We start from the raw sequence: 27,227 nt of genomic DNA, 5'->3' as shown, positions 1-27,227 counted from the left end.
TAGTGACACCAACCAAATCTTTTACCTGCTGCAGCTACACTATTTTCCAACATCGTTTGGCATTTAGCTCAATCAACCTTTTGATCTGCTTTAACTGACTTCCTTTTCCCTGTGGGGATGAAGAAAGGCATTCCCACAGCATGATTCTACCTACACCATCCCCATGTCTCAGCATGATGGACAGTTTTACTTTCATGCACATTTAGACTTTTGATAAAGCCAAAAAAAAAAAAAAAAACTTCTTCCACCTTTTTCCTGTGTTACCTACATGGCTTTTGAGTGGCACATTTTAATTAAAAATGGGACATTTATGTTTTTTTCTTGAACAATAACTTTCACCTTGCTTCTCTTCTATTGTTGCTATGTTTGTAGAATGCATTACATTGCATTGCATTACTAGCTGTCAGGTCAACAGATTCCACCTCATGAGGTGTGAATATCTGCAGCTTCTCCAGTGTAACCACAGACCGCTTTACTGGCTGCCAGTTTAGGCTGACAGCCACGGCTTGGTAAGGTTTTTAATCGGGTAGCGCTGTTTTCAGTTTTGGATGAGGTATGAACGAATACCTCCTGATATGTTTAAAGCTTGGAACATTGTTTTTGTTCCTAACTTTTTTTTAAACCTCTCCACAACTTCACCCTGACCTGCTTTGTGGAGTCGTTGGTCTTAATGATGTGGTCGGTTGAGCTCTGATGTCTTCAGAGAACGGCTTTAATTATGGTGAGATTAATTTCCACGCCGGTGGACTTTAGACCGATGTCTATTTGTAACAGAAAAGTTATGGGGTAATTTGTGTTAATATGTCACATAAAATTCCCAATTTTATTAGTGGTTTTAGCAAAGCAAATTGCGAACTAGTTCAGAGGGTATGGGTTTCTTTTCAAGGCATTGTACCTGGTAATTAGCAACACAAGCAGATATGAACAAAAGCAGACACAGCTGTTTTCACACATCGAAGAAGAGACATGCTGGGCGGATGGGATCTCTTCCAGTGCCTTAGCTCATAGGTTGTCATGTTCCCGGGGCTTTTCCCAATCTTCTGGGGCCTTTGGTGGAGGCTGGAGTGAGGCCTGGGGATTAGAGTTGAGCATTAAGAACTCTTGCCACTGGAGGTCTGAAAACTGAACCCGGGGCCAAGTGCTTGTAGTTTTCTGCATGGCTCCGTGTCTCACTTACTCGTATCTGCATCCTAATCTGTTCCAGCTCATTCCCTGATCGTTTTTATCCCCTCTTATCTTTACTTATCGTTTGATTTTACATCTGTATTTCTATTTTTGTTGCTCTTTTTTCTTCCTGCAGCTGTTTAGACTTAGACCACACCCAGTGCTTAAAATAGTGCACATTTCTTGGCCATCAGCACTTATTCTTCTTTTTTGACTGGATGCAGTTCATGTACTCATTTTCACCCATGTTTCATTGAGTATGATAAATTTTGTATTCCTAATTGGGTGCTTGTATCTGTTGACATTTATGTGCACGTAAACTCATTTTCAACTCACTATAGAACTTGGAGAACAATAGGATGAAACAGTTTTTATATATATTTCTTTTGCAGCGATGATGCAACCAGGTCTGATTTGAAAAAGCTCCCTGCTCTGCCCACTCAAGCTCTGAAGGAACACCCGTCTCTGGCTTATTGGTGAGAACCTGTTCAGTAAATCATCATGCAGACTTGTTTACTATCTGTCACTGTAACAATGCCCTGTTTTCTTCTATTGCTTTCCTACAGTGAAGACCGGGTAATAGAGCATTTCAAGAAGCTCAGTGGGCAATCTAGAGGACAGGCTATTGTAAAGTGAGTATGTTTATGCATCTCTGGTTGTGTTTATGTCCTGCATGTGAAAGACTTTCTTCTGTTTTTCGTTACATATCTGTCTTTCTGCTCCTTACAGTTATATGAGCATTGTGGAATCTCTGCCCACATATGGAGTGCATTACTATGCTGTAAAGGTACAGTTTTACTACGCTGCCTCGACTTCTTTTTCTCACACATGCACTGCACAGATTTTAGTTTCCTTGGGGCATGCAAGCAGATATCTGTGAAGTTTTGCTCTGTTTTTCAGGACAAACAGGGGATCCCATGGTGGCTGGGTTTGAGCTATAAAGGCATCTTTCAGTATGACTACCAGGATAAAGTCAAACCAAGGAAGGTGAGATTGTGCTTCCGTCTCTATATATTTTATATTGTGTGTGTGTGTGTGTGTGTGTGTGTGTGTGTGTGTGTGTGTGTGTGTGTGTGTGTGTGTGTGTGTGTGTATATATATATATATATATATATAGATAGATATATATTGAATATGGAAAGGATGGTACTTGGTAATGAAAAACATGTAAGAACATTGTCTGTAGCATGTTGTTTTCCCTTGTGTCCGTTTTCCAGTCAGTGAGTCTACACAATCACATTGTGTTGTGTAGACTACACAATGTGTAGGGACATAAGCAGGGATGACAGCTATCTGGAGACTCTGGTCTTTGACTGAGATATTCTGTCCTCAACTTATTTCTGCCTTTCTGAGGAAGCCTTCCTTCCAGTCAGTTTGTGTCTGGATGACGTGACTACCAGTTTATTTTACCTTTAACTTGTGGTCCTGGCCAAGGTTTTGAAGTCTTGCATTCACTAGTGTTAAGCTCATTAACATAGCTTTGCAAACTTACTGGCCGTCAAAAACTCACCAATACTAGCACTGATTACTTTGCTCAGAAACACAGGCAGGAACTTGTTGATGCACATACACACAAGCATCAAACTAAAAGCTGAGCTCACCATCCTGAAGACCACTTCCTGTCTGCTAAATGTTTTCCTGTTTGCCTCTAACCCGCTTTGTGAGTGCGCCTGCATTTTAATTTGGACAATTTCAGTCGAAGTTGTCTCATTAAAGAATCCTGATACAAGCTAGGTGTTAGATCATTGACATAATAGTGAATTTTATTCCTCTATTATATCCAATTTACAGACACATTAACACCAAACCCTATTTTTTTTTTGTTGTTGTTGTTTTTTACAGAGAAATCATTGCATTCATCTTGTTCCAAAACAACACTGTAACATGAACATGAATGATAACTGAGCAAGTATAGAAAGAGGACATAGCATTCCATCACAAGTGACTTGTCACGTATTGCACAGCCATGTCAACAGTCATTGTGAGTCACTGGTCCATTAAGCTTCAGAACTGACATACACAAGCTTTCACAAGCAGACGCTGGGATATTCTGTGCCTCTTTACAGCACACTGCTTCAGCATCACAAGTTCAGAACAGTCCCATTTAGAACAGTCCAGATTTGCCTTAATCAAACTGTTAGTAGCAGACTGTTTTACTTTCAGTTCTAAGAAGTGAAAGAGAGGGATGTAATCAGCTGCTTATTTTCGTTAGACAGGTCATCACCATTAGAACTAGCAGAAAGCAGATTTTGTGTTTTTAGTGTTTCAGAACCAGTAACCACTGACTCAGTACTGACCATCAGTGGTCAGCACTGTGACTCAGGAAGGTGGAGTAAAATCTTTAGTCACAATAAAGTATATAGATTTAAAACACAGGATGTTTTTCTTTTTTCAAACAATAGTGAACTTCACATTGTCTTGTATAAAAAAAATGCACATAGAAGTCGTGTTTGTAATTAAATGTTTTTTTGTTTTTTTCTTTTTACAAGAGTGTGAGCCGGTTGTTTTAAATACACACCATCTACCACATCTATTTGAGCTGTTTTTTGTTTTACACAGGGACGTATGTTTATGTTCAGGTTTACTGCATAATCACACACTGTTCTGATGCCTCATTAGAGTCTTGTGATTCCTCTAGGCAACAATTATAGTGTTTGCAAGTTGACTAAGTACCTTTTAAAGACTTATTAAGACTAACCTGTGGGTACTGTCGGAAGGTCATCAGATGTTTCTGGTAAAACAGAGCTAACTGTGGTTTTACTTGTTGCATTTTTAAGTCCATACCCCTGGAGCTTTTTGTCATATAACTCGATGTGTATTTGGTGTATTTTATTAGGATTATATATCATAGATGAGCACAAAGTGGTTTGTAATTTTGAAGTGAAAAAAAAAAGTATATATATATATTTTTTTAATCAAAATTAATAAGAATATGCAAAGTGAGCCATGGATTTTAACTGAGCTCTTTTCAGTGTGATAGCCCTAACTAAAATTCAGTACATTCAAAAGGCACCTAGCCTGTAAGTTGAACCCACATATTTGTAATTTAAAGAGATTTACGTTTCAACAGGGCAGGAACGCCTGAGAATACAACACAAGCTGTAATGATGCTGTTAAAAGTTCAAATGCTGTTGCAAGGCGTCATACTCTCTGTTTGCGTGTTAGAGGATGTAGAGCACGCTGCCTTTTAAACTGCATACTTTTTGGGGAAAAGGTGGATTGTTTTAAGTCGTAATTTATGCAAAGCCAAATTAATACATAAATAAAAGGAAATGCCTTAAGATTGATGTGAAGCTCAATCTTTGCGACGTCTAGATGCCACACAGTCGCATCCCCACCCATATACAAAGCCATTGTCTTCCTCGCTCACAGGTCCAAGTCCACAAAAGAATAATATGTTGCGTCACTGTAGCTGTCCTGACCTACGTTGTTTAAATGTTCTATTCTTCTGTAATCTCCAGGGAGTCTGCTACACCAGAGAAAGGCATTTGCACTCTATCAGAATTGACCTTTACATCTGTGATAGATGTGAGTTTGGTTGTGCTGACATTATTATGAGACAGGCGAGGGTCTGTGCACTTGAGCGCTCTGTTCAGTGGTGAATCATGACCAGTCATTTCCTTTGCTTGTGTGTTTGTGCCATTGTGTAGCAGTAGTCTGCAGCCAAGAGGAAGAGGGTCGGCAGCGTGTGCACATGTACACGCACTACTCTTATAACAGAACCCCCCGGTGGCTTTTACATTAATCCTAGAGAGAAAAGTAGCTGTAAAAAAAAAACACAAGGGCTACAAAGGTGTTTTTTTATTATTATTATTATTAAATAAATAGACTTATGTAACTTTGAAGTAAAAATAGATAACTACAAGCTTGTATAGGTGTACCAAAATAACACGACAGTAGTATTTGATACAACAATAATACTTCACATGTAAAACTTACATTAAAGGCTCGGCATGATAATAAACACTGCAGTATATGGAAACACTGACAAGTTGGCAGGCAGGGCAAGGTTTCCAAGTCCTGCTCTGTTGAAAGGCATTTCAGAACAGTAAAACAACACCTGGATTTGAAAAAGAGACAAAAATATGTAATCCAATGAAAATGGCACATTTGATTATGCTGTGCAGGTTAATTTGGCATTTGATTTTTACTCAAAAGTCAAAATTTCCAAATCTCAGGTTTAAACAGAAAACTATTTATTTGAAGTCAGAACTCTAAGCAAGTCTCTCACAAGCCCAAAATCTAAAAAAAAAAATGTTTCATTTGGACATCTATGAGGATTTAATTGCTTCTCAATATCTGCTTCATATATAGCATGCTAAATCTGAATATGTTAATGAACGCATTCCTTTAGTATTTAATGAGAGGGGCTACAGCATCAGAAGATCAGACTGGGCACTACTCTGGTCAGCTAAAACCAGGAAATCATGACTACAATCCATACTGAATTGCCAAAATTCAGCAATAGTAAATGTAGGTTTAATGAGTCTCAATTTCACCTGTAACGTTTAGATGGTCAGAATTTGACGTATGCGTGGATTTATTAACAGTAAGTAAAACACGGTTAAATTAAAATTGTGTTTGTGTGGTAGTAGTTAAAAATGCTTCAGTGTCACTCTGAAGTTTTAGATTCAGTTTATCCCAACTGGCTTTTGTCGGTTTGTGTGTATGAACCGTGCATCACTGCTGGTTAGTCTTGTGCACTGTAAATGGTTGATATAAAAAATTGTTTTGAATACCACTAGCTGCAATGCAAGTACCAGAATGATTAGAACCATGACTCTAGAAGACATATCTAATCTCCGCTGCTCCGGCTCATTTCTAACTAACGCACCCACACAAGCTAAATCTGCCCTGCCTGCTATTTTTAGCACCACGCTACATTAGCACTCCACACTCCACTGAATGTATGGCAGGGGTTTTGATAAGGCAGCTGATTTTTATTTATTTATTTGTTTTTTTACCCTCAGACATTTATATCCTCATAGATGCACAGACATTCAAATTAGACATAATTGTCTTTTTTGTGCATTACTTTAGCAATTCACATCTCCTTCTGTTTATTGTTTTACCTTATATCTTTCACACTGTTTACGTCTTCTCTAGTTCCTTGTGTCTCAGATGAACTGATAGAAGCAGAAAATCCTTCTCCTTTTACTTTCTCTATTAAGAAGAATAATACCCAGAGTTCTAACTAACAAAGCAACAGCACTTCTATCACCAGGCCCACAGAAAGCCTCACTCCTACTTTTCTAGCATACACACACACCTCACAGCCGCTACACCAACCCGTTGTTGCACACACACCTCCCAACTGCAGCCTGGAGCTGAACACAGAGTCCCCGAGGGAGGGAGGAGGGGTCATGAGGAGGGGATAAACTCCCCTTCTCATTTCTAAACCCTCCCAGCAAAACTCCAGAAGAGGAGGAAACTTAACTTTACTCACTTTCTCTACACACACACACACACACACGCACACATGGCTCCAGATGGTGAACACACACCACCTCAAGCCTCTCTTTTCCTCTAACGCTTGGAAGGACTGAACCTACACACTTGCTGCAGAGCTCGTCTTTAGGGAAGCTTTTCTACACAGCTGGCTTGGACTTTATTTCACAGAGCAGCAAATGGTTCGTGAAGGAGACGGAAGAGGATTTAAAAAAAAGAAAAGTCAAGACTCCTTCCGCTCACACTGTCTTACTTCAGAGTGAAGTCATCCAGTGCTGGGAGCCTTTGTGGAAAGACCGCCTCGTCTGGACCTGATCATAGACCTCCAGATTTGAGGTCTCCTTTTCCCTAACAGCTCCTTTCTTATCAGCTTTTCTTTTTCTCCCTGCTTCTCTGATTCATTTGCATGTCCCTGCCAAACAAAAAGAAGCATTCTGGGAAAGAGATCGGGCTAAAGGCTGTGAGGATTTAATGTGAAGCACGTTTCCTCCGAGCTCTTCTAAAGGCTGTCTGTTTTTCCTAAATCTCAGGTGTTTCAATGGCGTCAACTGGAGAACCTTTACTTCAGAGAGAAGAAGTTTTCAGTGGAAGTTCATGACCCCAGGAGGTAAATTTACATCACAAACTCAGTCTCTTAAAGCGCTTTATTGATTTGTGTTTTTTATATTCTTTTGAGATTTTAGAGTGTCATTGAATCATCACAGTCCATTTTTTTGATCTAATTGAAATTACAGAAGTTTCCTAAGTTGTGGATACCTTCCCATGGCTTTTACTTTAAGTTAATAGTCAAACATATGGGGATATGCAGAGATCCACAGTATATTCTGTGTGGGGCAGGGAAACAGAGGTTGGAGTCGAATTTAGTCAAAGTAGTAAAAATTTGTCTTGGCAGCACAGCAGACGATGGGGATGTCATGGTGGAGCAGATTGATAGTCGGAGTCTTAAACATGTGTTCACACACACAAACACACACAGACTAAAGCACTGATAGATTATAGGAGACAGAGAGATGGATGTAGTATAGCTCTTTGTAGAGGAAGTGACCTCTCTTGTGTTTGTTTAACATGGCTGTATTTATATATATATATGGAGTGTTATTCTGCAGACAGAAAGGGAGGGAATGGGTGAAAAAGAGACAGACGGGGTGAAACAGGGAGCAGCGGTGTGTTCTTTAAAGGAAGCTGTCATTAGAGCGAGCTGGTCTGCTGCAGATGTGTGTTTAAAAAAAGGACGAGTAAACAATGTGGGACATTGTGTGTGGCTATTCTAAAATAAATAAAAAAAAACATCTTTATCATCGTTATTCGTTAGTTTCAGTAGCAGCAGGAGCCACTAGAGCAGTCGAACAATCTTTTGTTTTCAGTGTATATAAGGAGGCCTTGTGTCCGCTCTTACTGTAGGGCGTCGGTAACCAGAAGGACTTTTGGTCACAGCGGCATCGCCGTGCATACCTGGTACGCCTGTCCGGCTCTCATAAAGTCCATCTGGGCCATGGCCATCAGCCAGCATCAGTTCTACCTGGACCGCAAGCAAAGCAAGGTCAGTTTCAAAGCAGTAAGTCAGAGAATGCCGTCATTTAACAAGTTCGATTCCCAAGAAACAATGTTAAATTTTCTTTCATCTAAAAACTGAATTATGGACCACCGAATAACTGACCAGTTCTTTTGTCTTCAAAGTCCTGATTTTATTTTATTTTTTTCATGAAGGTTCCTCTAGTATTTAGCGTAGTCCATGTCCAGGATAACTGTGTATGTGGTATCACTTGAAGAACTGACTCCAGCTGTTGTCCAAGAACTTGCGAACCCACCCAAACTCTTAAATGAAATTTATTTCTCTAATCTTCTCACAGATGTGGTTATCTCCATTGATCTGCACTGTTTTCTACTATGTTTTCCTTCCACTAAACTTTCTAACATTATGCTTGGATAAGGCTCTTTGTAAAGTCACCTTCTTTAACAACAACATTTTGGTTACCTCTCTTCTGACATTATTTGAATAAACCAGAGATTGGGTTTTTCTTTAGTTGTTATCCAGGATAAATTTAATAACTCAATGTAATAATTCTCCATAAGTTATTGATTATATCCTAATTTATCGAAGTGCAACTGTGTTTGTACACAGTATGTTTTTACAAATCTTCCCTTTTGTTATCTTTCCAGTCAAAGATCCACGCTGCACGGAGTCTGAGTGAGATCGCGATAGATCTTACAGAGACAGGAACTTTGAAGACATCCAAATTGGCCAACATGGGCAGCAAGGGCAAGATTATCAGTGGCAGCAGCGGCAGCCTGCTCTCCTCAGGTCTGTGTGTGTGTGTGTGTGTGCGTGTGTGCGTGTGTGTGCGTGGGTCTGAGTGTGTTGAGGAAAAAGAAAGCAAAAGGGAAAGATTTGACGAACGCTGAAGGAGACTGATTAATACGTGACTCTGGATGTGTTTGCATGCGTTGGTATAGGCAGTGAGGAGCTTTGGAAGGACAGAAGCAGCTGTCGCTGATGAATGTTCTCACGCATATACTGTACAAACACCCCACCCTGTCTTTCAGTATGCATGGGATATCACTCCCACCCTCCATGTCACAGATTCATCCTCCAGAGGCCCCTACCTCCTCTAAATTTAGGGGGTGAGAGAATGAAAGGGCGGCAGTTTGAGTACAAACTTGCCATTGCCTTTAAAACAATGCTTATCTGTGCTGAGCAAGTAATGAATGGGGCAGAAGGTTTGTTTTCCAACTAAAATTAGAGTTGAAAGGAAAACGCCCTTTAGATCCCAGAAAGCCATTAGAATGTAATGAGGAACTCAAGAACAGTTATTTGTTTGGCTGCTACATCACTGCCTTCACAGTCCTGGTAAAACTTGATTGATTACTAAACCAACACAGCGGACAAAAGACTGGCAATATGGGTTTGTCTCACAAGTCACTTGTAGTTATTCATGAAGTTCTTTGTTTGAAAAAAAGTCTTCTTGTGTGAATTTTGATACTTTGTGTATAAAAACTGAATTTGGGTCATGCAAAACAACCATGTTCCAAACCACAGTAAATCTACAACGACGCATGACGAAAGCCACATGAAAGAAATGCTGGCACACTAGTGTACAGGAATTGTGCCTAGACAATCACAATACGCACAAATACAAAAGGTTCAGTTTTAGATCTGTGTTCTTGGCAGTTGTTTTGAACTTTGACCTTAAAAATGATGCGCCTTAGAACTATAAGACTCTATTTTTGCTTTGCAGTTTATTTCGAACTGCAAAACGTTTTCCGTATTGGTCACGTCTGTATTGTCTGAAAGGTCAGCCACACATTGAAACACGTCAACGTCAATGAGAAAGGAACAGGGTCTCTGTGTGTATGTTTGTGTTGTTTTCAACGTGGCATAGTACAAAGAAGGCTGGCACCATCTCCGGGTCTTGGCGAAGTGCGTCACTGACTTTGTCCTAAATTGCCCTTTCCTCTAAACACCCGCGTGCTCGCACAAACACAGCCCTAAAACTCAGCTCCCTTATCAAAACGTTCCATTCGCTTCCCTGTAAACATCCTGCAGGAGCAGCAGGTGCACACGCAGATTTTCTGCCCCTTCCCCAATCTCCCTGACAAGACCTCTCCTGATGTTTTGTGTTGTCTGCGCCTTGCAGGCTCTCAGGAATCAGACAGTTCCCAAACTGCTAAGAAGGACATGCTGGCAGCTCTGAGGGCCAGGCAGGAAGCTCTGGAGGAAACGCTGCGACAGAGACTAGAGGAACTCAAGAGCATCTGTATCAGAGAAGCGGTATGAGAAAAATGGCCACAGAATTGGCAAATATTTTTGGAAACTTTAATACTTCCTGGAATTCCCTTTTTTTTTCAACTTTATTACTCTAATGCTTTTGCAGGAACTGACAGGGAAACTTCCAAAGGAATATCCTCTTGATCCCGGAGAGGAACCACCCACAGTGAGACGGAAGATTGGCACTGCCTTCAAACTGGACGAGCAAAAAATCTTACCAAAGGGCGAGGTAATGGCCCAATTCCCAGTTCCCCTCTCCGGCATTTTTTGTCTGTATTGTCCCGATCCTCCTCTTACCAAACAAGCACAATAAAAAGTATAAGATCATAAAGTTAGGTTGGTTTGTTGAAAAAATCCTACAATCTGATACATTTTGCACCTAGAAGAAGTTTAGCTTTTTATTTTGCTTCCTTTTTGTGCCACGGGTAGTTTTTCCAGCAGAGCACAGCTTCTAAATATAGTGTGGCTGCTTTTTAACCACAGGAAGTGGTGATAGTAGGATTGTGTGCGTGCCTGAATGTGCGTGTGTTTCACTGAGTTTGTGTTCTTTGAAAAGAATCCAGGGACACAGTATCACAAAAACCGCCTTCCAAGCAGAAAGATATGTCATAATTTTACACTAAGCACCTTAAACTGTGTACACAGAAATAGAAGCTACTCCAGCGGTGCTGCAAGGTCGCTGTTAGTGAGAAGGATTCTTAAGAACAGATACAGTCTAATATTAAGAGACCCGAAAGGTAATATATCATTATCCTGTCTCTGTTGAGGTAACTGAAATCATATGTGTGTGCTCTCACACTCCAGTGCAGGAGAAAGCTGCTTTGAATCACAAGATGGCAATCCAATTTACCAGTCAGGGCTGTGCAACTCAGACTTTGCATGCACTATGTTTGCGTTTGCATTCATTTACTGTTTTGAATATGTTTTCTTTATTCAACCTGCTCTGTTCTATAAATCCCAGAGAGCTGCTGTGTAGGAGTGGATAGATTGATGCTGGACTGTTTTTATTGGGGGACACTGGGTCTTAATAGAGTGGTGAGAGACTGTGCAGCTACGGCATAGATAAATGATTTCCGCAGTGTGTTTTTACTGGCACGGATATCTCTCTGCGTGTCTGACCGAATGTGTGACATGGGAGAATTAGTATGATTTCGTGTCTGGAAGCGCGGGCTTGTTGCTTTTGGATTTTTCATTTGTTTCTGTTGCTACAACATTGAGGAAATCCAGCACCTGGTTGCTTCTTTTGTATAAAGTTTGCCCTTGTGTGTTTATGCCAGGAGGAGGAGCTTGAGCGCTTGGAGCGGGAGTTTGCCATTCAGTCGCAGATTACAGAGGCGGCCAGGCGTCTCGCCAGCGATCCTCACGTGAGCAGCAAAAAGCTGAAGAAGCAGAGGAAAACGTCTTATCTGAATGCACTTAAGAAGCTCCAGGAAATTGAAAACTCCATCAATGAGTATCGGGTCCGCTCTGGCAAGAAGCCGACGCAGAGGGCGTCGCTTATCATAGAAGGTACCAATTTATGTGGAGATGTACCAGTCAGAGATTTCTTGTCTGTTTTCTGTTCATGAATTTCAATTTGTCTGAAAGAAAAACAGTTTTTTTGTTCCTATTTTTTACATAAAAAGAATTAAGCTGTTCCAACAGTAAAATGTAAAATAAAATATTGCTTGCTGTCCCTGCATCCCCTCTTTCTCTGCATAAAACGAATCCCTACTAAATAAAAATAATAAATCAGCAGTTCACAATCTCTAGCCAATTTCTTAGTGAATCTCTGGTTTTAGCCACAACACTTACATAAGTAGTATTACTCGTTTTATGTTATGTCTCTTCTGTATAAGTAAAACACTCAACATACGTATATATATTTTTCTGTCTTTCTTTCCTGTAGAAGCCAATATATGTTCTGAAGACAGCTCACTATCTGATGCACTGGTCTTAGATGACGGTAAAACTTGATCTTTTCTTGAATGTTATACTTTATCGTAATAATTATTAGAGTGTTGACCTCTCTTTTTTCATTTCAGATGATCCTCAAGTTACAGGTACCCCAACCTTCTCTCCTGTAGCGTCGCCTCATAAAGGCCTCCCTCCGCGACCTCCCTCTCACAGCCGGCCTCCTCCCCCGCAGTCCCTGGATGGACTGCGACACATGCACTACACTCGCTCTGACTATGATAAATCTCCCATCAAACCCAAGATGTGGAGCGAATCGTCACTGGATGAGCCTTACGAAAAAGTAAAGAAGCGCTCTTCTCACTCCAGGTATTCCAACTCTCCTTTTTGTTTGGTAAGGTTTGATGAAGTGTCCACACTCCTTGAATCTTGCTATATGTTTGTGAGCCGACATATTTGTGACATAGAAGGAAAAGCATCCATATGTTTTCAAGTTTTTAAAAAGTAAAAAAAATAAAATAAAATACAATGTGTTACAGGTAATATTTGGTCTGCTTTATTCTGATAACCCGAAACAAAATCCAATGCAAGTGGACAGAGCTAGAAGCAGAGGAAGAAAACCTGTTAGGGTCTACAAAAGACTGGAGTGTGAGGCAGCGGCTCACCTGTCAGCTGGACATTGAGCCTAAATATGGACTGGTTTAGACTAAACTAGATTCACATGTTAGATTTCACAGATGCTCTCCGTTCAGTTTGGCCAAGCTTGAGCTGTTAAACAATGAACAATAGGCAAGAGTTTTGGTTTCCAGATGTGAATGCAAAAGGCTTCAAACTGTAATTCCAGCAAAAGTTGGTTCAACAAAGTGTTGACTCCAGGACGGCAGAAAACTGATTACTATTGCACATTAGTTGGTAATAACGTTTTTGAAATAATTAATACTTCTTCTTTCATTTCACAATTATGTTTCTCCTATCAGAAAAAAATACCAATAAAATACAATAAGATTTGTGTCTGTGACGTCACAAAATATGCCTGTGCATGGGACTGAGTTCTGTATGTTAAATGTAAACACCTTTAAAGCAAACAGATGCACACAACCCATGCATGCGTGATATAAAATACCGTCTTTCCCTTCTGTTCAGTCACAGGCGTTTTCCAAGTTCTGGGAGTGCAGAAGCAGGGGGCAGTAACTCCCTTCAGAGCAGCCCGATCAGAAGCACACCTCACTGGAACTCTCAGTCCAGCATGCCGTCGACACCGGACCTGAGAACCAGAACCCCACACTATGTACATTCCACCAGGTCAGTCAGCATGAGTCTGAAACCTAGACAGAAAACCTCTGGACGTTGAAATGTCATTTGTGACCTTTTCTTGACCTTCGTTTCACAGGTCAGTGGACATCAGTCCCACCCGTCTGCACAGTCTCTCTCAGCACTTTAGGAACCGCAGCTCCAGCCTCGAGTCCCAGGGCAAACTGCTGGCGTCCGACCCCGATGCACATCCGCACACCCTGGGCAGTCCCGACTTTTTCCTTGGCCCGGGACGAGGCTCCAATGGCTCCGACCCACTGGATGACTGTTCATCCTGCACCAGCCAAAGCAGCTCAGAGCATTATTGTCCCTCCGGTGGACCCCCTGGCAGCAACCCCAACTACTCCACTCTGGGAGAGGACTCGCCCTCCAAAGCCAGGCAGAGGCAACGGCAAAGGCACAGGTGAGGGCCAGGCTGCTAGTTTTTATGATTATCTGTTCAGTTGATCAAACTCTGTCTTAATTAAGGCAAATGTCAATATCTTTTCCCCACAGGTCTGCTGGTCAGTTGGGTTCCTCGAACTCGGGCTCTATGCCAAATCTGGCAGCTAAGAACGGCTCCGTTGGAGGTTCGGGTGGAGGTGGGATCGGAGGTGGGCATCATGGAGTTTACCTCCACAGCCAGAGCCAGCCCTCCTCCCAGTACCGCATCAAGGAGTACCCTCTGTATGTGGAGGGCAGCTCCAACGGCGTCGTGGTGCGCAGCTTGGAGAGCGACCAGGAGGGCCACTACAGTGTGAAGGCCCAGTTTAAGACCTCCAGCTCCTACACGGCAGGCGGACTTTACAAGGAGGCCTGGGGCGGGGAGGAGGGCGGGGAGGGAAGCGGCCGTCTCACGCCATCTCGGTCTCAGATCGTACGGACTCCATCGTTAGGGAGAGAGGGTGGTGGAGGAGGGGGGAGGGCAGCGGTGTCTGAGGAGCTGCGCTGTTGGTACCAGAGGTCATCAGGGAGCCTAAAAGAAAGAAGCCACTCACATTCAGGATCCACATCTTCTGATACTGGGTCACAGCAAGGCACTCTGGGACATGGACGGGGGAGCAGAGTTGGATCACTCGCCAAGGGCTCACCAGGTATCCTTTCAATTATTTTTTATTAAACTCTATATATCAGTGTTAACAGACCATCAGCTGTTTCCCATTACAGAAAAAAGAGTCAGTTTTATTCAGCCTTGCTGTTAAGGACAAGTAAACATGATGAGGTATATAATAAAGACTGATCGACAAATTATGACTTGTTTTCTATTCTTCTCCTACAATTTAAAAAAGCGATTTAGAGTTAGAACAAATTTATTTTAATTTGCTTTATGGGTGACTACATTTTACATTTCAAGAGAGGAAGGTCAGTTTATCCATTATCTTCTCCTCATCCTGGAGCTGATCACGGGGGTAGCAGCCAAAGCAGGGAGACCCAGACGTCCCTCTTCCCAGTCCCTTGAGCCAGATCCTCATGAGGAATCCCAAGGCGTTCCCAGGCCAGCCGAGAAACATAGTCCCTCCATCTGTGTCCAATTGTCCCTGGGATTCCTCTGGATCTCCATGCGGTGCCCGGAACGCCTCACCAGGGAGGCATCCTAACCAGATGCCTGAGTCACCTCAACTGGCTCTTCTCGAGGAGGAACAGCAGCTCTACTCTGAATCCTTCCATGATGACCGAGCTTCTCACCCTATCTCTGAAGGAGAGCTAGGACACCCTGTGCAAGAAACTCATTTCAGCCGCTTGTATCTGCAGTATCATGTTTTCGGTCACAACCCAAAACTCATGTCCATAGATGAGGGTAGAAACGTACATCGACCGGTAGATCGAGAGCTTCACGTTTTGGCTCAGCATCACTGCAGACGCCGCGATCTACCTGCTGATCTCCCATCGCATTTTTCCCCTTATTCATGAACAAGACCTAGAGATATGTGAACTCCTCCACTTGAGGCAGGACCTCTTCCCTAACGCAAAGAAGGCCGTCTACCATTTTCTGGCTCAACACCATGGTCTTGAATTTGGAGGCACTGATCCCCATCCCGGCCGCTTCACACTCAACTGTGAACTGCTCCACTGAAAGCGGAAAAGATGAACATTCAATGAGTAAAATATTAAATGTAACAATATTTGAACAGTTAGACTTTGAAGCTGTGACATTGTTGGCATGATACAGGAAAGCAAATAAGCAGAAATCTGGTTATTGAAACGTCACATTAGAGTCATCTGACAGTAGGGACGAAGTGAAAAACAGCATGGTACAGAAAATAAAATAAAAATGCATACTTGCAATTCAACAATTATAAACTTACAAACTATATCAACATTTGTGCACTAGCTCTAATTTTAATCTGGTTTTAAAACTTGTCTTATTGTTTAGTCTGCACATTTAAAATGATAATAAAAAAGAAACTATCAGAAGCAGCGTTAATTAGGTATGCATAATATCGAAATACATAAATTTACCAAAAATAGTAGAATACAATTTTTCCCTTTTTCATTCCATTTTTCAGTGTCGAAAAAGGACTGAAATTCATATTTAGGCTTTTTTTATAAGCCATATAAAATGTAGTTCCCAAACAAGAACCTGGCAGACGATACCACAGGCCAGTAGCATGACCTCATTTAACAAGCCAAAGAGATAAAGATTTTTTTACTCGAGCTGATCTAAGTTAGCGCAGATGCCCGAAATGCAGGGAAATTACCCTGCAAGACAAACAAAAAATCGGGAATTTTTTCCTCCGACCGACTCCAGAGGCAAAATGCATTTGTCACACTGAAACCACATCCCTCAGCCCCACATGTGAAGCATAGCTGGAATTCCTTTTGTCCCTCACCCCCCTTTTGTCACCTTTACTCGTGTTGCTTGACTTAACTGTCGGCTCTCCCTTCAGCTGCTTCCCCTCACAGCCAGAGGAGCCTGACGCCATCCAGTGAGCACCCAGCCACGCCCACACCGCCCTGTAGCCCACAGCACATCATCAACTGGAAAAGCGGGTAAGAAACACTCGCAGAGTCTCAGGAGGGCACCAGAAAGATTTAGCTTCTGTGTCTTCATCTTTGTCCAAACTCGACCCGAAACACGCTCACAAGCTTTGGTTCTGTTTCTGTTTTTTTTTTGTTTTTGTTTTTTGTCAGCTGTTGTTTTCACATCACACTCTATGTAATTTTGGTTGTTTACAAAGCTTTTTCTAACTCCAGCCAATTTAATATGTCTTTTTTGGCATCTTCATTGCTACGTTTCTTTTCCTTCTCTCAATCTTTTTCATTTCTCAATCATATCCCCCTCACTCTGCTGGGCATCTCCTTTTGGACGTCCATCCCATCACTTAATATTTGTCATCTCTCTCTTGTTTGTCTTTCTGTCTTTACTAACCCCCCCTTTTCCTTATGTGTGTGTCCTCTCTCCTGGTTTAGAGGCACAGCAGACAGCTCTCCTACTGAGGACGTCTGTCAGTCTCCCCCTCAGCCCAGCTCTGATGCATAGAGGTACCGTGTAGCATTGGTAGTAAAACATAGCAATAGCAAAAGAGGATTTTGGTAGTACCAAATTTTCTAGGAATCAGGCAGATAGTTTAGATCAGATATTAGAGATGCACCACTGTACATTTTGTAACCAATCTATAGATCTCTTTTTTTTTTTTTATAAAGACTTGGCACACTAGTACCAAATGTAGCTGAAAAAAATACTTTTTCTAGCTTAACTGCTGTATGTAGTTATTACTTAAATTCATCTTATCTATATGGAGCCTAATTAAAATTATATCCAGTTATATGGAAATATAAAATTAAATAAATCCAGTTATATAAACAGTTTTAAATTGAGATAGTTACTCTCCATATAAATGCAGTGGTCTTAGTTAAAATACATTGTGGTCAATATAATACTCCCACTTAATATAAAATATATTGTACCTCATGCAACCGCTGACTTTAGTTTAGGACCAAAGGCAACTTCACATCCAAGCGAGTCCCCATAATCCCTACTGGGTTGACTTATTAAAATGACTTCAGCAATTTATGTTACCAGTGCTTAATTTATAATGATCCTTTAGGTATTTATTGTGATACCAATGAAGAGGATTAAAAAAAAAACAATTACAGTTTATTTGGCTATAAAGGCATAACTGCAACCCGTCAGAACCTCACAAAAAAGTGTTGCTCATAAAAGAAAATTGTTTCCGCTTCGCTTCTCACCAGTAAAGGCCGTTCAATGCAACACCACTTCCTGGTGCATCTCTACGTGATATACTGATAGTTAGAGTTCTGTGAACAGAGCCCTTCCTTATTACCCACAATAGGGGCTGACAATTGGAAGAGTTTACTTCTCTTGCCCTGTATTGATGGTGGTAATGCATGCGTGTTGTGCTGTTTCTGTTTCTGTACTTGATCTTTGCATGTGCTCAGCTGTGCTCTGACTGTGATGCTTCACTTTGGTTAACTACTCACAGGATTTATTCATAAAATACATAATGGTGCACTGCTATCCAACATTAAACATAGAAACTCAGAAACCTGCTAGTCATTTTAGTATCTATAAAGTCTTCTCTGCAGTCAGTGATCCTGTTATTTCTTCCTCTGCAGGTCTTTCAGTGACAGCTTTTTTCTCAGCAGCCCCTTGTGTTCAGAGCTGGCAGATGTGCAGTGGTACGGAAAAGACAAGACCAAACCCGGAACGTTGGTCTGAGACCTTCCCGTATGGCCTACAAACAACCTGTTCTCTACTTTGTCCCTCACTGCTACCCGTCGACAACCACACACCTCATCCAGCCCAGACCTGACTCCACGCAAGCCTCTTCTGTCCCTGCCTGAGTTTCACCGCCTGCTTTCATGGCCTACCTATCAAGAGCGTGAAAGGACAGAGCACAGAAGAATATCAGAAACACAATAAACCCAACATCAGCTTGTCCGCATCCTGTTTCATATCACATCCTGCATCGCTCCGGTGCACTGCCACTCGGTCAGAAGATACATGCTGGATTTGAGCCACCGGTTTAAAAGGCATTTATAGCTGTCAATGAACTGTATTTCATTGCATTGTACCCGTAGACATTGTTTCTTTTATTTCTTTAATCATACTTACAAAAGCAGAAGATTTCAGACATGTGCAGGTTTAACTTGTAACATAATTCCCTGATGGTGTTATAACAGAAGAGTAAGTTAGCAATATGTGAGTGAACTCTTGGTAACCATATTAGATGGCTTTCCTTGACTGAGAAGGTTATAGCAATAAAGAACACTGGACAAGGTTTTTAATTGGTTTTAATCAACAGAGTGAAGCTGAAACAGGCCTTTTCCTTAAAGCTTTAGTGTTGGTAGAATTTGGAGTGGATCTTTTTTGGATATGATCTTGATCTGCAGTTCATTGGACCTGAAGTTTGGTCACAAGATTATCAACCGCAGAGCAGGAACATAGAGGTGCATCTCAATAAATTAGAATATTGTGTAAAATGGGTTTTTCCGTTCAGTAAATTTCATTTAAAAAATTTAAACTCATCGATTCGTTACAGACCTGTTATGGTATTGTTAGTTTTGATGGTTATGGCTCACAGCTAAGGATGCAATTCACACCAGCTTTGTTTAATCCACTTCATTTGAACTCTAGTTCGTTTGCCTGGAAAGTCCGGTTTGCTTAGGTGTGAATGTGCAGTTGAAGTCCGACGCGGACCAAAAACACAACCTGTGGTCCACCTACAAACCTAGATCTCAGTTTGATTGAAGTGAACTCTGGAGCGGCTCCGCTGTACATGTGGATGCAAGCGGACCGGAGTTTGCTCCAAAAGCAGGAAGCAGACTATCATGCCGGGCATTCTGGGTAAATACAAACAAAAAAAAATGTCTAGTCTAACGCAAGCGGAAGAACCGGCTCGTGCTCTATTGCCAAAGACACAATATAAATCCTACAACTGCTAAAATCTCACACCACCACATTTTTGTTTAGATTCCACCAGGAAGGAGATTGCGCTAATGTCTTCTTCAGAGGTTTTCATGTTGTTTCCTTCATGTTCCTTCATGCAAGAACAACATGAAGGTTTTTCAAAGGGTTTGGATCATTTGACACTGCAGGGGGGAAGCGAACTGCACAAGCTGGAAATGAAACAAATGTTGCAATTTTAGTCCCCAATCGAACCGAGTCTACCAGACTGTCAGGGGTGAAAACACCATAATGGAAACTTTGGGGTCAAACTAAGAAGGGATTTTAAATACAGCACTATCAGCCAACTAAAAGGTATGTCTATTTACTGTACAGTATCTTCACTCAGTCCTTGGTCAGTTCTCATGTAGCCAGATTGCTTAAATAGGTCTTGGTTGGTGTCTGTCATCTTCAACCTTGACAATACTCCTTAGACTTTCTGTGTGGTTTAGATCCAGAGAGTTTGCTGGTGAATTAAGTATCACATTTACTAAAGCAGGTATTGGTACTTCTGGCAGGTGCTGAGTCCCACTGGACAAATGAAATCAGAAAAACAGGAGGTGCTCTGAAGTTTCCTGGTAGATGTCTGTGCCGACTTAACTCCAGCAGAAAACATGGCTCCCAAAATCATCACTGACTGTGGAAACTTCACAACAGACCCTGAGTTGGATTTCACGCTTCTCTACTCTTGCTGAAATGTAATAGCTTTTCAATAATAATATGTTTCATTGAGATGCACCTGTATGCGGTCAGAGCACAGGATTTATTGGAGACGTTGTTGTGGCTACATCCAGTCGCAGACGCGGCAGTGTTTGGTTTTAGTTCTGTTTTTTTTCTGGTTTTCCACCTTTTAATTTATCATCACCTCTCAGTGACGTGTAACTGTTGAAGTCTGTTTGTTCAACCTTAGAGTTTCATCTTGAAGCTGCTCAGTGACTGTGGTGAGCTGTTTTTTATGCTGTTGCCTCTATCTTTTTCCACCAGTTTTAGTTCGAACCGGTTCTGCTGAGTGACCGGCAATCCCTTTACAGTGCTGTGTTTTCTGCCCATCCTCTGAGCAAGCTCCACAAAACTGGTGCTCTGCATTTGTACTGTAACATAATGAACCTATTTCAGACTTAAGACATACTCCATCCAGTGTTCACACTCTAAAGCCATTCCATTAAGCAGCAGCCAGGAAACAGTCAACCAATTGAACTTGTTTATTTAAACATACTGTTGATTGAAAGCACAACATTTACAGTATATTTAGGCTGGACCTGCAGTTACTGTGGTCTCTTTGCAAGTGTAACCATTAACGGTTTGGTCAGAAAAGGCCACACTTTTAATTGTGAAGAGGAAGATATGGCCGGAGGGCAGAGAAGTTTGTAAATCCTTATAATTCTTGTCCCACATAATCCAAATCAGACCTTCAGAATAAGGTTAGAAAAGCACACCTGGTCTTTAAACCAGTTTCCTCAAGTGTCGCCAACAAATCCCGGTGGTGCAAAATGATTCCCTCTATTGTTTGTTGTAGCACAAAACTGTAATTTATTAACTGTTTTATTTTACAAATATGACCATCACATGAATATGATTTAACCCTATTGTTCAAGTAACACTACAACAAGGATTTGTGAATGGTATGAATCCAATTGTTCCCACCATAATAACCTTTGTTATAAGTGGCCATAAGCACTTAAGAAAAACTTCTAACATTGTTTTGCAAGGAGGTGCAGCCCACTCCCTAAGTGCATGTCTACTCCTCCAAGAGTAATCCTTCCTTCGTCAATTTTAATACGTCTTTATGCAAGATTAGAACCAGCAATCTAGTTTACCATCTGATAGGAATTCATCTTAAGAGGTTTGATTTCTCCCTACTAATGTCTTAGGATTAGTTTGTGTGCTGAAGACCTGGCTCGTGCATGCAGACCCACAGACAAAAGACCTCAAATGCCGCACCATTTTTCCTCCAGCTAAAATGAACTGTCATTGTTTAATGGAGTTGTTCAGACCCCCACAGAACTGATCCTATTATAATCTCTGAGCTCATTGTAAACCAGTGTGAAAACCTTCTGTAGTCCCAAAAAGCAAACTTTTCCTGCTCCGTGATCATGTATGAAGAATTTTGTAATACTCCAACCCTGTGGAGTTTTTTTTTTTTTTTTTCATGTATGTTCAGAGGACAGCTGTTAGGGTCGATGGGATTTTTTTTTTAACTCACATTCATTGTTTTAGCAGCATTAACATTTTATATCAGCCAGTATGTCTTTTTTCCAACACTAAGAAACCCTTTCAGGTGCTACAAAACGACCAGTTACTGCTTTGTCTCGTAGGACCTCTAGACATCTCTCCGTTCTTACCGATACTTGCAAAATGAATTTATTTTAACCGGCAGTTTAATATTAGATCACCTCCTCAACCAGACAGTAGAGCATGTAACTTGAGTTGATCGGTTCTCTTCAGCTGTAATATTACATTAAAGGCGTTGTAGAAAAAAAAAAAAAAAAGGGGAATTGATTTAAAAACAATAAAAAAAAACTGAATTCCACAGTTAATTTATTCTTTTTTTTCTATTAAGAATTTGTATAGTAACTTTACATTTTGCAAAACTGTGTTGTTGGAAATTAATGATGAATTTTCAAGATGAGAAGCTGTGGTGGTTCTTGAGAGTAAGAAAAATAAATTATTGATGAATGTTCTCAAGATGACGTCTCTGTGTGTGTCTGTTCTTTTTACTTAGTGTGTATTTATAAAATATCTTCAGGGAGACCTTAACTAAGAAGTCGCACTTCTTAATAAAGGTGATCCCAACATGAATTCGCCCCTTCCAGTCCACCAGACACGCTCACTCTCGTGTCATCACGTCCAGGCTGGCTGCAGTCACTTCCCTCTCGCAGGATTTCCTACTGAGTCACAGGAAGAACCAACATAAAAGACGTGACTCTGCAGACCACAGAGCATTTCCACTTCACTCTCTTTTCACTCTGCTATGTGGATGTCAACAGCTTATTATCGTTAGACCTCACGTGAGCAACAACTGCGCAGGTTTTAAAATTGTCGTCCATTATTCTTCCCGAACTTCCTGAAGCTCAGTCAGATTGAATGAAAACATCTGTGAGCATCAGATTTCCAGTGTGATTAGCACCAAGTGGCATGCAGATGAAATTATTTATTTTTGTCTCACTGTCTGACTTTTAGCAAGACAAATCATTTCCTGTTTTAGGCAAGTTAAAATTACCACAGTTGGTGCAATGCGCCTAATGCCATGATAATTACCGGGAACAGTTTAAGAAGGTTTTATTTGCTGACTTCAGTTATAAGTTTACCTACACTAAGACAATTAAACAATTAGAGGCTTTACCATCTGTTGATAGGTAAATTTGAAGCATTTCAGACAATGGGAGGCGCACTTTTGGACGTATTTTAAAAGGACAGTATTTTGTGTTGATTGTGCCATTTTATAGCATAATCAACTATGTTAACTTCAGCTGTTAAAAAATTGCTACATATCAAATATAACTTAAAGGAAATTTTACTTGGTAATTTCACCTCTTGAAATTGGGCCTCTGTCACTTTAAAAACTCTTGCTCTTTCTGAAAATACAAAAATTGTAGAGTTTGTCCATAATGACCATTTGGGACAGGGGGAGGAGACTGGGAGTAAAATGCTGTGGGACTTACTGCTGGAGGAGAAACTGGTGCATTTCACAAAATACACACAGACATAAGAGAAATGTGATCAGGAAGCAACATATTAAGACATTAGCCAGGAAGTTAAAGATTGGAAACAAGTGGGTCTAGATGGACCATGACCCTAAGCATGACCCCTGTGACGGAGTGGCCATCAAAAAGTCCTGATTTTACTTCCATGGAGGTTTATGGGTAATTATGTGAACATTTGAATTTGAAAGTTTAACAGAATTTATCTCATTAATCACATATAAATAAATGTTGGTAATCCTACACTGACCTAAACAAAAAGAAAAGCTTCGACTGATTTAATGTCATATAGTGAGAAAAAATGGCATTGCGTGTTTTCGAGATAGTGTGTATGAACTTCTGTGTTTCTAGACTTTGACAGGGCCATTCTAAAACATGAATATCTGAACCACGCCATGGTAACTGTGGTTGCTCAACGGTGAATCCCTGTCCCGTGCGCAAGCCATTTGTAGCCCTAAATTATTTTCTTCACTTCTATCCGTCTTCTTATCAGATTTGACCAACTTTACCGTCTCCAGTAGAGAAAAGCATTCCTCCCATCATGATGCTGCCACCAACATGTGGGGATTTTGTGTTCAGGATGATTTAGAGTTAGTCTTCCCACAATTCTAAAGCAACAGATTGAGGTTGGCATTTTATTCAGATTTTTTTATTTCTAAACAAAAAAAGTTTAAACCACCCACTTCACAAGTTTGAGTACACTGATGTTTGTGGTGGTAAAATGAAAAAAAAAAAATGACAATATGAAATTCTTTAAGGGGTATGAACACTTTTGCTGCACATCAACTCCTCATCCTGCTTTGGTTTGTACTACGGTTTTGTGTCCGTCTATGCATTAATCCCATCTTTCTCTTTGTACTCAGTGGGTTCCCATTGCAGCTCTCCCAAGCAAGCAACAGCTGGAAGCTGTTAGTCAGACATGTCGTGAGAAAGTAGCTGCACTCTGATTTTTTTTTTTTTTTCACTCATATAAGTCTGTGCATATCGCTGGGTGTATGTGGGTGTGTGTGCATACTTGCTACATGAATGGTCTGTGACCTTGTTATGTGCTCTTAATGAAATCCCCCATCACCGAAATGCTCAAGCACACCACACCCTTCACTACATCTGCAGCTTTACCAACTAATGTATCGCGAATTTCCGATGCAGATGTCTTCAAGTTTGACAAAAACATTGAGTATAAGCCCGTCCACTGGTTGTTTTGGGTTTTATTTAGAAGATTTAGACCAACTTTGCCATTTCAGCTTTTGCACTTGCTCATCATTTTTTTCTTCTTACACATGAATTCAGTTGAAGGTTTTGAAATAAAAGTTTAGTTAGAAAGTATGAAAATGAACCTCGGTATCTACAACATCATCAATGCTGCCCTCTAGTGTCAATATCAAATACAACGTTTCGGGAAATGAAAGCAATTTCCACACTTGCACCGTCCTCAAAGAATTAAACGGATATTTTAGCGACAAAATCAGCACACACATTTCATTTCATAACCTGTTTATGATTTGAGATGAATTTGCCTTGAAGCTTAAAGTTCTTGATTTCTTCGAGAATCCCAGAGGAGAGGTCTGAAAATATCAGACCTCAGTTAAATTTAATTTAACTTTTTTATGTCCAGATGGTACAAAAGATATAGTGCAACAATAACTTAGTTTACAAATGGTATGCACATAAAACTAATTTAAAGATATTTCATTACATTGAGTTTTACAGATTCGGGTCTTCTTGTTCCGTCAGAAGCCCATTCGTGTCCTCTGGATCCTGTTAAGAAAATTGATCAAAACCACATCGTGATCAACGGTAAAAAAAAGTCCAGAAGTGCAACAAATCAGCTACTTTTTAAATGAGTATTCATATGCATAACACTGAAATAAAATGAATGACTTCTTCCTCACTGAGTGGTCTGTTAGCCCATGCGGCACAGTATTCACTTCAGGTCGGAAAAGAACCTGTTAGCAGTTATCAGACTAAATGACATGTAGTCAGGTTTGCGTCTTTTTACTCAGTGTTTAAACATGTCTGGTTTCCACTGTAAGTAAAACGTACTTTGGTTCAGGAGACATTTGTACCTGTGAGATGCGGATGTAGGCCTTAACGTTGCGAGAGCTGTATCGGCGCAGACCTCTCCAGCACAGGAACAGGATGTAGAGTGTTCCCAGAAAACACAGGGAAGTGAACGCTATGTAGCTCGCCTTTGCAACATTTGAACCAGCCTTCTTATCACATGAAAACAGGAAGGGGACAGAGAATGGGAAATGTCACAATCTCATTGATTACAGGAACATTAACAGTAATTCTGCAGATTGTACCTGCTGGTATGAGCTCAGGTCTGCAGCTTCCACTGATGCGAGGCTATTGGCCAGCAGAGCAGCAAATCCAAACAGCAGACTGAAAACGTTCAGCGCCATGAGAATGATGATCTGTTTGGAGTGAAAAAGCAAGTCAAAAAAAGCTCATGATAAAAACTCTAACATATAATTAAATAATCTGTTTACCTTTACGTTACTAGCCTTCCTCTGAACCTCCACTGCCAGGCACCCAGCAGCTGCATACTGTAACGTCACCAATAGTTAGATTTGACGTCGCTCTCTCAAGTTCAGGTGCCCTTAGTGAAAACGTTGTAAAGTAGAAGCTGACTTACTGACAAGCTTGACCAGACTGGAGTTACCATGACAACAGAACAGCCGTAACTCACACACGCATGGCTCACTGTGGCCAGAACGCTAGCCAAGGCGCTGAGGACCTGAATCACCTTAAGAAAACCAAGGAAATGAGCCAGACGTTTACATACACTCATCACAGGTAGGCATTTCAAATCAATTTGAGCTTTTAAAGACATTTCTGTTCTGTTCAAAGAGATTAACGTCATTTAATACATTTAAGGCTTGCCTCTTCTCTTCAATAAAAGACGGTGTTGATGTGTGCTTTCAAGTCATTGTCTTGTTAGAACACATAAGTGAGTCAACTATCTAAACCAAGCAAGTAACCAAGGAGCAGTGCAGCCATCACCCTGGTGAAAAGGCAATGCAAGATGGTGGAACAACAGTGTTACTGTCCACAGTAAAACAAGTTTAACCCCAACCTGGACAGAGAGAGTGTTGACTAAGAAAGAAGCTCCCGCTCCAAAAGGTGGAATTAAACTTCTGGATAATTGTTTTAAGTAACGGAAGACAAAACAGACATTCGGTCACTATGAATTGAGCCAAAAGGAGGTAACATTATGCACAGCATTTGTTCTCGATGCTAATGTTACTGGTGCACTCCACAGATTGAATGGAGTGACGAAGGTGAACAAGCTTTAAAATGTTACGCTTCCCTTCAAATCAGTGATTAGATGACTGAAACAGTAGGACAACGACCCAAGGACACATCAGGAGCATTACTATGCTGGACAAAAGCAGGTGAAAGTGGCCTGGACTGGCCTGAACTTAAACCCAGGTGAAGATGTGAGGATTATTCCTGAAAGTAGGGCCTGTGCCTTGAAACCAGACAATTGAAATGACTTCTAACGTTTTTTTTTTTTGACAAGACGAATGGGTAAATAAAAAATAAATATCTATTCAGATATTAGTTTAATTTTGACTCATAATTTAGAGTTGTGCACCAGGTTTTTATTGTTGTTGTTGAAATGCATCTTTTTAAAAACTCCAAATTAAGACGATGTCCCTGATGAACTTCTCATTTGTACTGTATTTTGGATGAGCAGAAAAAGACGACACCTTACCCCAGTGACTAAAAGTCTTGTGTTTACCACAGTCCCAAACCAACGATGAATCCTAACGTTTGTCAGCTCCTCATTATTGGTGTTACTGGTCTCAGTGGGGGGACTGGCTGGAGGAGTCTCCTTGAAAAAAACATGGTACAACCCCTCCTGAAACATGTTCTGCATCATCTGTTGTGGATGAAAAGAACATTAACAGGGTCAAAATCTTTTAAAAATTAAGGTAACAAATGACACTTTTCACAATTCTCCACACCTAATTTACCTTTTTTTTACTAACTTACCTTTGCTGAAAGTTGTTCCCTTTTATTCATTTCTTGCACAGGTCTTCATTTCAAA

At 40.8% G+C, this 27,227-nt stretch overlaps 2 protein-coding genes across 10 annotated transcripts in view; one reads left to right on the top strand and one right to left on the bottom strand.

The window, feature by feature from the left end:
* The window catches only part of frmd4a (FERM domain containing 4A), a 103,305-nt gene extending 82,505 nt beyond the window's left edge, over positions 1-20,800 (top strand). For 5 of the 8 annotated variants that reach the window (XM_015047049.1, XM_015047048.1, XM_015047047.1 and 2 more), the window contains exons 8-24: positions 1,557-1,640; positions 1,731-1,796; positions 1,894-1,951; positions 2,065-2,151; positions 7,143-7,219; positions 8,011-8,152; positions 8,773-8,914; positions 10,248-10,381; positions 10,485-10,607; positions 11,656-11,887; positions 12,267-12,323; positions 12,403-12,640; positions 13,415-13,573; positions 13,662-13,985; positions 14,078-14,655; positions 16,450-16,552; positions 18,140-20,800. In XM_015047049.1, coding sequence (XP_014902535.1) covers positions 1,557-1,640; positions 1,731-1,796; positions 1,894-1,951; positions 2,065-2,151; positions 7,143-7,219; positions 8,011-8,152; positions 8,773-8,914; positions 10,248-10,381; positions 10,485-10,607; positions 11,656-11,887; positions 12,267-12,323; positions 12,403-12,640; positions 13,415-13,573; positions 13,662-13,985; positions 14,078-14,655; positions 16,450-16,552; positions 18,140-18,242 — 2,707 coding nt within the window. In that variant the 3' untranslated portion in view covers positions 18,243-20,800. Of the gene's footprint in view, positions 1-1,556; positions 1,641-1,730; positions 1,797-1,893; positions 1,952-2,064; positions 2,152-7,142; positions 7,220-8,010; positions 8,153-8,772; positions 8,915-10,247; positions 10,382-10,484; positions 10,608-11,655; positions 11,888-12,266; positions 12,324-12,402; positions 12,641-13,414; positions 13,574-13,661; positions 13,986-14,077; positions 14,656-16,449; positions 16,553-16,972; positions 17,045-18,139 lie in introns of all 8 variants that reach the window. The other 3 variants (XM_015047051.1, XM_015047046.1, XM_015047045.1) reach the window with 3 other exon arrangements.
* A 175-nt stretch (positions 20,801-20,975) lies between these two features.
* Positions 20,976-27,088, bottom strand: tmem253 (transmembrane protein 253). Of its 2 annotated transcripts, XM_015047067.1 has the most exons (7): positions 26,892-27,088; positions 25,809-25,919; positions 25,663-25,719; positions 25,477-25,587; positions 25,237-25,380; positions 24,867-24,928; positions 20,976-22,357 (listed from the first exon to the last, which is right to left on the bottom strand). In XM_015047067.1, the coding sequence occupies exons 1-6, from the start codon at positions 27,057-27,059 to the stop codon at positions 24,875-24,877; spliced, it is 645 nt and encodes a 214-aa protein (XP_014902553.1). In that variant the 5' UTR covers positions 27,060-27,088; the 3' UTR covers positions 20,976-22,357; positions 24,867-24,874. The 2 variants fall into 2 exon arrangements, with proteins under 2 accessions (XP_014902553.1, XP_014902551.1); XM_015047065.1 differs by lacking the exon at positions 20,976-22,357 and having other exon boundaries at positions 24,603-24,928; positions 25,237-25,383.
* Positions 27,089-27,227: the final 139 nt, after the last annotated feature.

Source organism: Poecilia latipinna, unplaced genomic scaffold (genome assembly GCF_001443285.1).
Source record: "Poecilia latipinna isolate Pla-1442-1.1 unplaced genomic scaffold, P_latipinna-1.0 Scaffold805, whole genome shotgun sequence".
NCBI classification, from domain to species: domain Eukaryota; kingdom Metazoa; phylum Chordata; class Actinopteri; order Cyprinodontiformes; family Poeciliidae; genus Poecilia; species Poecilia latipinna.
Note: the sequence above shows the minus strand (reverse complement) of the source record. Positions and strands in the feature narration are given on the sequence as shown.